Genomic DNA, 13056 nt, shown 5'->3' on the forward strand with positions numbered 1-13056 from the left:
GTGTGTTGATATCATCGGACAGTTTACAACGAATTTATACTATCAAGAAAATCTCTCTTCATTCGGACTCATTTAATGGGCGTAAAAAGATCGGACAGATAACCATGTGGTCAACGGTCTCAGATGACTACTTTCTCAATCTCACGACCACTGACGAGTGGAATTGTTTTTTGGCAATGTTTCTGTGCCGAATTAGCCAGTGACCTGTTCAGACAAGTCATACCACTGATTCATGCTTAGTCTGATCAGGACTGGATCCCTGATGAGAGTCTCTCAATAGCAAAGAGCGAATGGGAGAAACAAGTGTAATTTGAACTTTGTCATCTCAAACTGAGGGTCACGTACTGGCTGATTCCATTGTCTGCTTTCCTTTCTCAGGATCACATTCTATCTTACTGGCAGGCCATATTTGTTCACAATTGGATAAACATTTTGGCAGCTCTGGATAACATTCTCCTTAACTACTTTTGTTGTTTATTTTTTCAAAATTCCGGAGGAGCGACGGTGCTGTTTGGTTCAACGATTTTGGTAAGTATTATTGTTGTCTTATTGAAAGATGACTCGAGAATAGCCCCCTATACTCGCCCCAGTTTGTTATGATATCGTACTATAATCAAAGGTTGCCACCACGTGCAACATTACAGCAGCGATCGATCTGGAACGACCATCTTTGGCTAGTGCCTAGTACATTCACCGCTTACTTCCTGACGGCATTTGACATTTTGCAACTCCTAACTCTTCTAAATGGACACCTCTTTGGTAGGTCTTGGGGTAAAACCACAGTCTGGTAACAATGTTGAAATGACACACGGAAAGAGGATTGAGCTATCAAAAAGATTTGTGATGTAGTTCAACCAAATGTTTGACTTTTTTAATCAACCTTCCAGTGATTCCAGCAAACCGTTTGATTCCTACGTGTACCCACTTCGGTCGAAGGATGAGCCGCTACGCAGACGTCGTGGCTTACAAGCATGGTGGTAAGTTTCAAGACTCTCACAGATGTCAGTGCTGGTCCAATGGGCTTGACGGTAGGTAGCTTGATGACCCAGACATGCTGGATCAGGCGTTATAGCAATAGTTTAGGTTGTAAGCCAGCCCATACTTGAGATAACGCCAAATTTGGTGCTGTTCAAAAGTGGGGAAAACCATGACTCTTTCCGCATGTGGTCGACCAAGAACTCTCTGAGTGGACACTGTTGGATTTGCTGATCTAATTGGACGTTGCCTTAGGCACTGATGGCTGACCTCTGTATTACATATAGTGTATTGCATAGTGCATATGGTATTGCATAGTGTATCCGGACTACACTCAGCTGTGAACCCTTTCGTCTGTTCAGATATGACAATGCAGGTGCGTCCAGTGTGCGCTGGTAAGATACTTGCCTGGCAGTCACGTGTCCGTTGATCACATCCCGCAATGGTAAAAGATATGTACTTTTGAAGAGATCTAGTTAGGGCGAAATTTGAGGCCAGCGCTTCAACAAGAACTACTGCCGTAGGACATTAGGATCAATGTCCAGAATAGTAGTATGAACACAAACCAGCAAGTAGCACTACTATTTAGAACCATGTGTTAATATGATTTGGCTTTTCCCTATTTTATTTTATTCCATGAGCTAGGCTATTTCGACCAATCAGTAGCAAACACATGACCGTCTCAGCCATGTCCTCTTTTTGCCAATCTTAATTCTCCCCAAATGACACCATAAACCCGGATGACAATGATAGTATGTCACTTCAAATCGTTTTGTGCTCTATGCCGATTCACTAAGGCGACGTTTTTTGACGGACAAAGATAGATGAGTTTAGCAGCCTGCTACTTCACTAGTGGGGCATATCCAGTGATACATTAGGCACTATTTCACCTCACGTGTTTCCCTCGACAATTTTTCAGATTAGCATTAGGGAACAAAATCGATTATCCTAGCAGTATCCTTCTTCCGTAACAGACATGGACCTTAAATAGTGGTATATCGGGCGAAATAGAGAATCCTGTCCACAGTATTTTGACTTCTTAGAAAACTATTGTGTCGGATTGACCCTGCCTCTCGTTCTTCCTTCCAGATTGTCATCTTTGTCAATATAACCATATTCTTCATCCCACTCAGTATGCTGGAAGCTGCCTACGGTTGTATCCTGTTCATCTTCCCATTTGCGGATCCATTCCTAACTCTGTTCCTAACGGACTTTGTAAGTCCCTAGCCACGTGAAAGACCTGAGTCGCTTTCTACCAGTCAAGTTCTGATTGGAATAACGAAGTTTCTCAGCTTTTTTTCAAGCAAAATGTTCCGCTTTAGCTGTGCAATATCACTGTGCAAGTGTTTTTTCCCATTTTTTCTACAGCGCGTACGGCTAGAGAAGGTGTACCTATTCGGAACCACAAATGCCATTTTCATGCCACCACTGTGGCGACTTCTGGAGTACAATCACGTAAAAATTAGTCAGATAATCGTAAGTCTACCCAATTATCCAATCAGATTGCTGTGGGTCTGGACACGATCGATGGAAACGTTACTTAGCTAAAAACAGATTACCACGTTGATGCACTTTGAAATCCACTGAATTAAGGATACTAAGAACAGATCTCACTCACTCAGTTGATCAAGTAAGATTATTCGTCACGGCATACGCCTTATTTAATGCAGCAATATAGAAGGAAATCCTATGGGTATTCAGGATCTGTGGGATGCATAGCACCGGTGCTTCTCATTACTGTTAAAACAGCCGTACATATTTTAGAGTTGCTTACTGAATGAAGCTCAGAACTAAAACCTCAATCTCCGCTATTTTACCTTATGAGAAACATACTCACAAGAGGAATCAATCCACTAAGCCCCCCTCTGTAAAGTCGTCATTCATAAGGCGTGTCAGCTTCAGATCACTTCTTACAAATCTTGCTCCACTGAAAAACGAGTGAGGTTGCTGCATATCATTTAGGGGTTAATACTTTGAAGGTTTAGTGTTAAAATGTCACTTTTATGTGTGCACATTCTTAGCCCTTTGGCAAGTGACAGAATGGCTACCACCAGGATTGGTCAAGGTCCTTAGCATGGACGGTATTTCGTGGCTACTCCACACCCTACTCCCAGTTGCGCAAATCTCTTGACGCTTTCAAAAGTTGCCAACATTTTACTTATTTCTCCACTCACACCTTCGACAGATGATGAGTCGGTGTGCGTAGTGAATTGTCATACTTTACCTCAACTGGGGTTGAGGCAGTGCCACAGTAATCTGAAGTGTTACCCAGAGGCTACTGTACTGCATTTCAATGTACCAAAATCAATCTCTCTTAGGACAACCCACCAATGGCTACCACGAGACGGAGTTCTTGTTTTAGTTCCCCTCTAGATGTGATCATCACCAAACTTTGGTGACCAAATTTTAGTCGACTACCTATTTGTGTTACAGTGTTCGTAACGTAGCAGCGTATTTCTGTCTATCTATTTCTCTCCATTTTTGCAAGTAACCGTAGCACGTATGAGTACACGCCTTGCTCGACTGGTGATAAATAGGGCTTATAAGGTCAAATTTTATGGCCTTTTTCACCGAAACTGAATGAGAATCAAGAATAGGGAACTAACCGCTGCTTCCTGATAATCTTCAATATGGATCCACGTAAACCTACTGTGAACCGAATGGCAGCCCTTGAATGCAATCTATCAGTCGGTGGCAGTCACCAGATTTTGTTGCTTTTCATGGTTAGACTTAAAAGTTAGGAGAAATACGCACATTACAACGGGTTAAATGCGCAGAATCGTCAGGCTTCAACCAAGTTTGTACACCCGACGAAAAATCTTTCTGCTCCTGTCAGGTCACAGTTAGCATCCGAGCTGACCAACCATCCACCGTTTCCTGAGCTGTAGACCAAATTACTCGGAGACCTCCAGCTAGTCACGTCTGGCTGTCTCCAGGCATGATGAGAGATTCCTGAACGTACACCTTTGAAAGGATTGTTCATGACTCAATATATAATACTAAGGGTTTAACTGCAGTTTCCTTGTGGTTCTTGTCAACGGTTGTAGCTCTGGTGGCTCTTAGGGTAAACAAGGGGGAATCTCTAAAACAGTAGATCGCTGTCGTGTCATGAGATAGTTCCAGGTTGCGAAAGCTTCTTACATCGGTTTTCAAACGATAAGATAGGCCGGCAGATCCAGGCGTTTCCTAGTCTTATCGCGCCTATGCATGTTCTTTTCTTTCATCTAAAGTTTCTTTTTGAAAGTCAGCCGTACAATCGTATCCTTCAAAATTTAGCGGAATTGATCTCACTTAGGCTCCCAGAAGTGGAAACTTCATGAAATACACGGTTGACAGCTTGAAACATCACTCACCCTTTATTCACACACTTCAGTCACATTTTCTGTTATCGGATGACTTCTGCAGTAATGAGAAGTCGACCTCCAGACTGAAAGTACTAGCCCGACTTTTCGGAGGACGTTCGCGTCGTTTACATCAGAGAGATTATGCTGATGTTGAAAAGTAACACTGCATCATTGATGAACATCCTGGTCTGACAACCGACCAATCCGAGGGTCATCCATAAACAATGCGAACTCCAGGAGGTTTCGGACTGGAGGCTGGATTTTATCCTAAGAGATGAATAATCTTTTAGATGCAGGTACACATTTCAGTGTCCTTTGTACAGCCTATATTTTATCACTACTAATACTCCGTTATCGTTTATTTTCGAAGAGCATGGTCACAAACAAAAGGCAAATGCAGGCGATAAATGTGGAAGGGTTGCAGGAGAATGTTGGATAAAACGAGGGAAGCGTCCCATTCGAAGTCATGCCACCAAATGTTCTAGTCAGACAAGATGAATCTCAATGTATGTAAGAACGTTTGGTATGGAAACATGCACGTAAAGACCAACAACTGAGGGAAGGATAAACAATGCTTAATGCCCTTCAAGCGCTAGCTTAGTCAGAACTCGCAAACCAGATACAAAGGGTCAGTTATACTGGGTCACGTGTGAATGTCAATGGCAAGAATGAAAAATCATCGCCATGCACCACGCATAAAAGTGTTATAAACAGTCAGAAAGCCCAAGATGGCAAGCAAACGCAAGTTAGTGTGTGAATGTCAATGGCAAGAATGAAAAATGATCGCCATGCACCAAGCATAAAAGTGTTGTAAACAGTCGGAAAGCCCAAGATGGCAAACAAACGCAAGTTACCGACTGTGACTTTAGGAAGTTCAAGCCCAATTACTTGGCAGTTAGGTGGTTTTATCTGGAGACTGTCTGTTGTGTAGAATAAAGTGCGAGGTCTCAAGCTAATCCCTCAAATGTGCAGTAACAGTGACGAGGTTGTAGTTTAACCTAAGTTGCACACACACTCGAAAGAGGTAACTGTTTACAACAGAAAAAGAGGACTAAAACGAATGCCACTATCATTGTGTGCTACCAAACTTGCCTTGTACAACACCTTGTTCCATGACTGATGGGCTTTCAATGTAGGAATAGGATGATACAGAAGTAACCGCGAAATTGTGATATCATATCATATTCATATATATTCATATATATTCATATTCATATCCTTCACCCTGTTTGTTTCTCTGTATTTTAGCATTGTTTCCGCATTCTGGTCACGGCCTCGCTGTTCTTAGGTGCCAATATTTACATGCACCAGATAACTCCCAAACAAAAGGAACGAAAGTACTATGAGGGCCTGCATCGACTTCAGCCACTTAGCGAATTGAACACGTTGTACCGCACGGGTGGGTTGTTGGTTATAGCGTACCCGGTAATTGTAAAATCTATCAATTTTCAATTGGAGACCTTGTTTTATGTCAAAATTTGTTGGCCGTAAATTTTTAGACTTTTTTTTCAGTAGAGAGTTGAAGGTTTTATGCAGTCCGTGGAAATGATTTATAAAACAACTATTTGGAGTGACCAGTGAGCCGAGTCACGTTTCTGATCGTCTCCCATGTAATTATAGGCTAGTCGTTCTTCCAGAAAATCACGCCCATGGAGAATGATAACCATCAAGGACAGACTAATGCCGAAATTGTACCGAGGCAAGCCAAGCGGTCACATAAAGCCTTCTGGTGAGATATATTGCAAGAGATTCAGCCGTTGCCAGGCCACACCATCGGATTGACATTGCCAGGCTGTATGGAAATTGCATGGAACTCGAGACGCTTCGAGTTGATGACATGGTCTTTGTCGACTGAGTGTGAGACGGCGACACTCAAAATGATATGATGACTCCGCTGAGAACCCAAAAAGGAATGTATCCTTGAACTATATTTTTAAGTTGCTCAGTGCAAGATGTTTTTGAGGTATCGTTGTTCCGCACTTAGTCGACACAGGGCACGACGAATAGTTTCGTGTCATCTACGGGAGTGCCATAAAGGTAGTCACTGGCAACGACTAAGGCTGCTGCAATACTCCTAGGCAATCCAGCCCTGTTTCGTCAGCAGTGCTTTGTCCGAGCAGTTAGATTGCCCTGATGTTATCCGCACCACCTCACACATATTTATTAGTCACGAAGACACTGCGATATCCGGTCAGTTGGTTTTTCAGTCAGCCAGTCAACCGGTTGTACACAGAACATGCCAATTTTTCCGGACGAGTTGGAAGTCGCGTTTGAACTTTACTGTGTACTTTTTACTATTTCCACTGTTTTAAGTATGTAACCATTAGATAAGTTTTGACCTGAGCACCATAACTCGTCCATTGTCTTTTGAACATTTCGGGCTTATACCAATAACGTCTAAACCTCACGTAAGACAAGCTATCTTTAGGAGACAGCAAATGAATTATTCACCTGGGCTATTTTCTACTTGGCGAATGTAATCCTCATGACACTTCTGCGCCAAATATCCATCCTGCTTCCTGTAGAATCATACAGAATAAAGGAAAATCTATTTGTTTGCGTGGATGAGCTAGTTTATTTTCCTACAGTGCTTACCAGTCTAAGAAAAAACCGGATTGGTCTTGTCAGGATGCTATGTAGCAGGTAGTTAGTTCAATATCCTATAGAAACACTCGAATACTGAAGGGTTGGCACTGAGGATCTGTGTTGATCATACTTGGCACCGAACTGTTACAATTATGCAGCCTGACTGAATGTCTGAAGGTGTATGATCCGTGAAAGGTCCACACATGGCAACAGACCAGAGCTTTTTCTCCCTCTGTTAGGAGGCTTTGATGCAAAATTCTCTTACGGTTTGATGGCAGTACGCTGCCATGTTCACCGTCTTACCACACATCAATAAGCCACATAGACGTTAGTTTTTCGCTGTACTACAAATATCCGAAGTTACCAGTAAAATTTAAAACCCTACAAGCGCCAATGGACAAAAGGCTGAAAACGATTCCCAAAAACTGAACGACCCCTTGGAACCTGTTCTAAGTATCCTCTCGTGCTCCAGAGTAAATTTCGAAAGATTTTTACGTCTTTCTCGAATTCCAGCTTATCCAGTGTATAGAATTTTGCTTGAGCTAATCGGAAACTAGATGCTAACTGATCATGAGACTGATACTTGTGTGGCAAACTCTTTCCCACCGCATTTAAGAATAATTTAACGAAGAGTAGATAACACGAGGATACCTCTTCGTCTTTTTTGGAGGTGGATTCTCTTCGGGATGGATTTTACATCCATGATGGTCGGCGGAAAAGCTTCTTTAGCTATAACGAGGTAATGGTTTCCCTTACGAGGTTTTGTCCAGTGATGAGCTGTTCCAGATAACCGAATAGTAGGCTTGTTGGACGGATGTGTCGCGAGCCGGCAGTGAATCATACGAAGGCACTCACGGACTAGCCAGAATGTGAGCCAATCAGAATCGAGGATTTTAAGGTCGGCCTTTCTCGCACCATAATGAAGATTCTAGCGTGGTCTTCTACCACGAGAGCTCCATAAGTACTGCGGTAATAATTTACCTGCGTCTGTAAACAGCCGCCCCAAGCTACCGTGCCTTCTGGTACATCCTAGTGGACGAAAGAGCAAGCATGAGACTTACGTAGGAGTTTTGATACCCTTCACAAGACTCAACAGATCCTCTGAATACTGCCCGTCGTGTGAATGTGGTTGGTTTAACGGTGGTCAATAAAAGAATAGTCACACTTTATATGGGTTTCCACAATTTGTTGAACTGTTAGCCGGGTTTGGCAATAAATTTGCAACGGCCAGTGAGCCCACTCGAGCTATTCCACATAACTTTCAGAAGTTTACGTGTAGTGTGCTGTGCGGATTTATCACATTCCCAGTTTGTCACTGTGTCAGAATACTGGTAGCTTGAGTGTGTTCACAGGTGGTTGATTAGAAAGCCGTTGATCAGTTCGTTGAACTTGGCCTCACAGTAGGATATGCCCCAGTGAAATTGTTCGGTGCCGTTCTCTTTGAGAGGGATTAATCCGCCCCAAGATTATCACGGACTGTTGCTACCTACAGCACTACTCTGTAGCGAAGTCCAAGGAGAGTATCATCTTTTTTCTGTTCCACTGTTTGATGCCATGGCCGATACTTCGGCGTCGGCCTTGAACGCTGAAATCCAGGCGATAGATTGTTCTGCGGTACTACAGCGTAATTCTAATGTGGTTTTCGGAGTAGTTGTCAAAGTCGCGGGAAAGGGATTGGAGGCCATTTTACACTTACTGACACAACAGAAATGAGCACCACGCCTGACAATCAGGGGTTTCCATAAGAGTGTTAAAAGGTGCCCGGTTAATATGACACTTGATTATTTCGACACAGGAATCGTGTGATTCATTAGTCGACCCGATCGTCAACAAGCAAATTTGTAATTCTAATGTGGTTTTCGGAGTAGTTGTCAAAGTCGCTGGACAGGGATTGGAGGCCATTTTACACCTACTGACACAACAGAAATAAGCACCACGCCTGACAATCAGGGGTTTCCATAAGAGTGTTAAAAGGTGCCCGGTTAATATGACACTTGATTATTTCGACACAGGAATCGTGTGATTCATTGGTCGTCCCGATCGTCAGCAAGCAAATTTGTGGAGGAGTTTTTAGAACATCCCCCAGGTTCTTTTGGGGGCGGACGACTTCCACACATTTCCGGTGCTCTTCAACAACATGGACAAGTTATCGCGACTGTTTTTAGCCCATTTTGTTTGCTTTTTGACCTCACAAACCCGGGAAGATGGGCCACAATTCTCGGATCACTGGAGGCTATACAGATTTGGGAGGTCACGTATAAAACTCCAACTTAGAGTACCTGGTTTGTAAGTAAACAATAAAAATAGTTTATCTGTCAGTGCCTTGTTACCACGCCGCCAGAAGGATGCTTGAGGGCTGAGATAACGCTGAACTGCCCGAGGCTAGGACTCTATAGAACTTTACCCCGACCATCATAAACAGACATCATAAACTGAAGGTAAACGGACTCCTATGCGTGGCCATGCTTTAGAATTAATCTAGCTAGCCGACGGATCATTGCACCATACGACTCTCAGTATGAATCCTGTTTCTCTTTCTCCCATATCCTATTTCCCAGACTCCCAGCGTCCAACTGAGGAAGTTGGGGAATTTATCCGAGGCAAACGAAAGGGTACAGTAAGTGTTTTTTGTCCATTTGTGTTAATGCGTTGCTGTGTCCCCAGTATTAACTATATAAATGACCCATACTGCCGCAACCAAAGGCTGACTAGACGAAACCAAAAAACGAACTAATCTAAAGGAGATTGGAGTGCCGTTAGCTGTTCGGCATGTTTACCAGGAGATCGGATAAGTTCAGCAGTACTTGGTGCGTGTCTGACTGAGGCAACCTGCTACTAATGGCCTTCAAAGCTGCCAGTTAACGGCGCAAAGCGTGAAGAAATCTACCCTTCAAATCTGCTGTGACGAGTCAGTCAGATTGCGTGATAGAAGGCTCCGCTTTTGGAAACAGGCGAACAAGCAAACAACAGGTATAAAACAATAAACGAGAACGATGGTAACATTTCACCTTTTGGATTGGTCTATCTCAAGAAAGACAACGTGGGGACATATTTTGACAAACTGACGAAAGAAATTTAGTGGCTTTTAAGATAACAAGTTCAAGTGCACACACGACTCTGGTAGTGCAGACCGAATACCTAGCTATTGCCTACCGGATGGATGTTCCGATAACCAACTCCCTCAGGCCACTTGATCTTATCATGTCGCTTGCGCCATGTGTACTTGTAATTCTGATCCCAAAAAGTCGTATTTCGACAATAAAGCCTTTTCGATAGGTAAACGCTCTTCGGAAGAGACAGTTTCTAAATGGTCTTCTGAAGTGGCCTCTCCAGCAAAGGAAAGGGCAGGACAGAGAACTTGTACAGCAAACATGTTGGAACAAAAATCTCGTCGGTACGACGATGTGCTCCAATTGTCCCTGGCATACATACAATATATAAAGCCCCATCCTCTACAGCCACTTAGGAACTGGCAAACAGAAATTGACGAATCCGTGTACAATCGATCAGGAGTGGATGTAAGATTTTCTTCTCGCGATTTTTTCTCGGCAGCCGTTTAAAATCAACGCATCCAGTAGAAAGCTGTTGACTATGAAAATGATTCACTCAGAAGCAGCAGCGTTTGAAATCTCGGTATGTCGCTTACAAAAAAGACAGGAACAGAAATTTAACAGCACGCTCCTGTGTTACTATACCTGCATTTATAAAAGTTTTTCTCCAGGGGCCCACCGTACAATCTGAAGGAGCCCTAGTGGGGGTTTGAACTACGGTTGTCGAATCGGTAATGCACGGTCATGTCCACTCACTATCTGCCATGGTTGCTTTCACTTACTTTCTACAAAACCGTTCACCGTATGGATCACGTCTATTACACGACTAGGCAAATAATCGGCTCTTTAATTCTGACAATGATTTGAAAAATTGTCTCTAGTGGTGCGACACCGAAATTTCGGGTGTTTCCGCTTTCAGTGACCAAGCCGCCGAGGCAGTTTGCTTTCCATCGGGGAATCGCGACACTGCATCCTGGGGGACTTATCTTGAACGCTGTCTGAGTTAAGTCACCTGTGCTAAACATGTCTAGGAAGAGCAAAGAAGCGTCTGCAAAATGGTGGATAGAATATTAACGTGACTGCGTCAGATTTAGGGCGTATGGCGTACTAGTCGAAAAGGATAAGGTAAAAAAAATGCATGCATCCATTACGTATGAAAAACCACTTCGTTGTTAGGTTTGCTAACATGTTTGCTAACATCTAATCTCCCTAGAGTTTTAATGAAGTTGGTGTATGAAACAATTTACATGGAATAGCTGATGCCTTAATACAAGATTCGTGTTTCCGTATATGAGATACCACTTGGATTTTGACCTCTCTGGAGGACCTATCTCTTAGTGAGGATAAATGAATAGAGCGTCCAAAATGATTTCAATCCACTCGTTTTTCTGTTTCAGTTCAGACTTGGAACATTGGGACTTTGGGCACTCATTAACTAACCGAATATCTGTTCAGCTTCGATTCCCAGATATTCCACAAAATTTGGTGGAAAGTGTACTAAACTACTGGAAGCCTTTTAAACCGATTAAGAAGTTATCGTTTGGTGAAAATTCGGGATAACGGCTTGCTTTCGACACGAAGGCTTTGTCAGGTCGAGTGCGTATGTTGGCCGAGTTTTTACGTGGACGGAAAATCAATTAACAAAGTCACTTCCGGGGAACTAAAACGTGGAATGTGACCAATAAGGTTCTAATGGGACGGACAGCTATAGAAATCTACACCAGAATCGCTGAGGACAAAATAAAATGAAGCGGACCGTCGAGAAACGCAGATAAATATCGAGCGTCACTCAAAAAGTCAGCATTAGCGGGACACGCACCAGGCACGGGACAAACAGGTTCAGTAAATGGTGAGGTTTGGGGGCGCGCACTCTGATTCACGTTAGAGGGGAGGCAGTGCGAATCTCCAAATGTCTCAGTGTGAACAGAATAGAAAGCGTAGAACTAGCAAGCGTTTGGAGGGTGGTTGTAGATGAGCCCAACTGACAAGTGTTGTTGTTTGGTTCTTGAACGAAGTAGCTCAGACCTGAAGCACCTTGCTTAAGCTGACCGAAGAAATCTAATACCACCCTCTTCCTAACCAAACTGTTGCAGCATGCACGAACCTAAACCGACTAACAACATTTACCAGTGACATCCAAGAGAAATCCTCAGTTGAAATCCCCTGGGCCACAAGATCAAGGGCTCAAACCCGATCAAAATGATTTTAAATTCCCTTAAACCATCAATCGTAGGGTTTAGGCACACTTATTAACTGAGAAAAAAGTTCAGCAGACATCCAATACTGATCTAGTAAGAAAATCGGTGATCTGCTCATCGGTTTTTCGTCTGCCCGAAAACTCTGCCTGCTCGGTAACCTATTTGCTTGGTCTGACGAAGCTTTCGTGTTAGAGGCGAAAAGTTACCTATTTATAAACCTACTGGCTCTATACCAAACCCTTCCTAATCGAATCCAAATTTTTTCTAGTAGTTTGGTAAATATGTATTCGAATTCCTCAGAATCTACCAAAATTCTGGTCAAATAATGTTCCACCTACTTCAAGCGGTTTTTTCCACGTCCTAGTTCATTTAAACCTGGTGGTTCGCATTCTGAGAGAATAACAGTGATCTCAACATCGAGTTAATAGGATATTGTTTGATGACTTGCTGTTTTCTGAGGACCACCAAACGGCTGTGTTCACAACAATAGCCAGGTGTTCTTGTGTTTGAAACTTTCTCGATCTCCATGAGATGAGCACCGCAGATGGTTCCCAACGAGAACGAAACAGCTCAATAGTCTCCAAGGGAATGGCGAAATATCTGTTTGGAAATTCATGGAAAGTCCCTTGTCCCCATGGTTGAATTATTTCCACGGCGATCATTGGGAAAACCAGAGGCGATCCGGATCTATATCAAAATTAGAGTTGTTTTTCGTTTTTCCGGTGAAACTGAAGTTCACCGCAGGTTTAACACTTTGGCGATGGTCCATGAATATTACCTGTCAGTTCCTTCAACTTGATGTGCTAAATTTCAAACACTTGCTATTTTTGTAACTTTAGGCGATCCGGATCTATATCAAAATTAGAGCTATTTTTCGTTTTTCTGGTGAAATTGAAGTTCACC

General features: G+C 43.0%; 1 protein-coding gene across 1 annotated transcript in view; it reads left to right on the forward strand.

The window, feature by feature from the left end:
• T265_15491 (hypothetical protein) overlaps positions 1-13056 on the forward strand; it is a gene marked incomplete at both ends in the record, with an annotated part of 98511 nt that overhangs the window by 57695 nt on the left and 27760 nt on the right. The window contains 5 exons of the mRNA XM_009178371.1: positions 379-528; positions 2065-2190; positions 2344-2451; positions 5568-5718; positions 9464-9522. Of these exons, the coding sequence (XP_009176635.1) occupies positions 379-528; positions 2065-2190; positions 2344-2451; positions 5568-5718; positions 9464-9522 (594 nt within the window). The remainder of the gene's footprint in view (positions 1-378; positions 529-2064; positions 2191-2343; positions 2452-5567; positions 5719-9463; positions 9523-13056) is intronic.

Source organism: Opisthorchis viverrini, assembly GCF_000715545.1.
Source record: "Opisthorchis viverrini unplaced genomic scaffold opera_v5_543, whole genome shotgun sequence".
Taxonomy (NCBI): Eukaryota; Metazoa; Platyhelminthes; class Trematoda; order Opisthorchiida; family Opisthorchiidae; genus Opisthorchis; species Opisthorchis viverrini.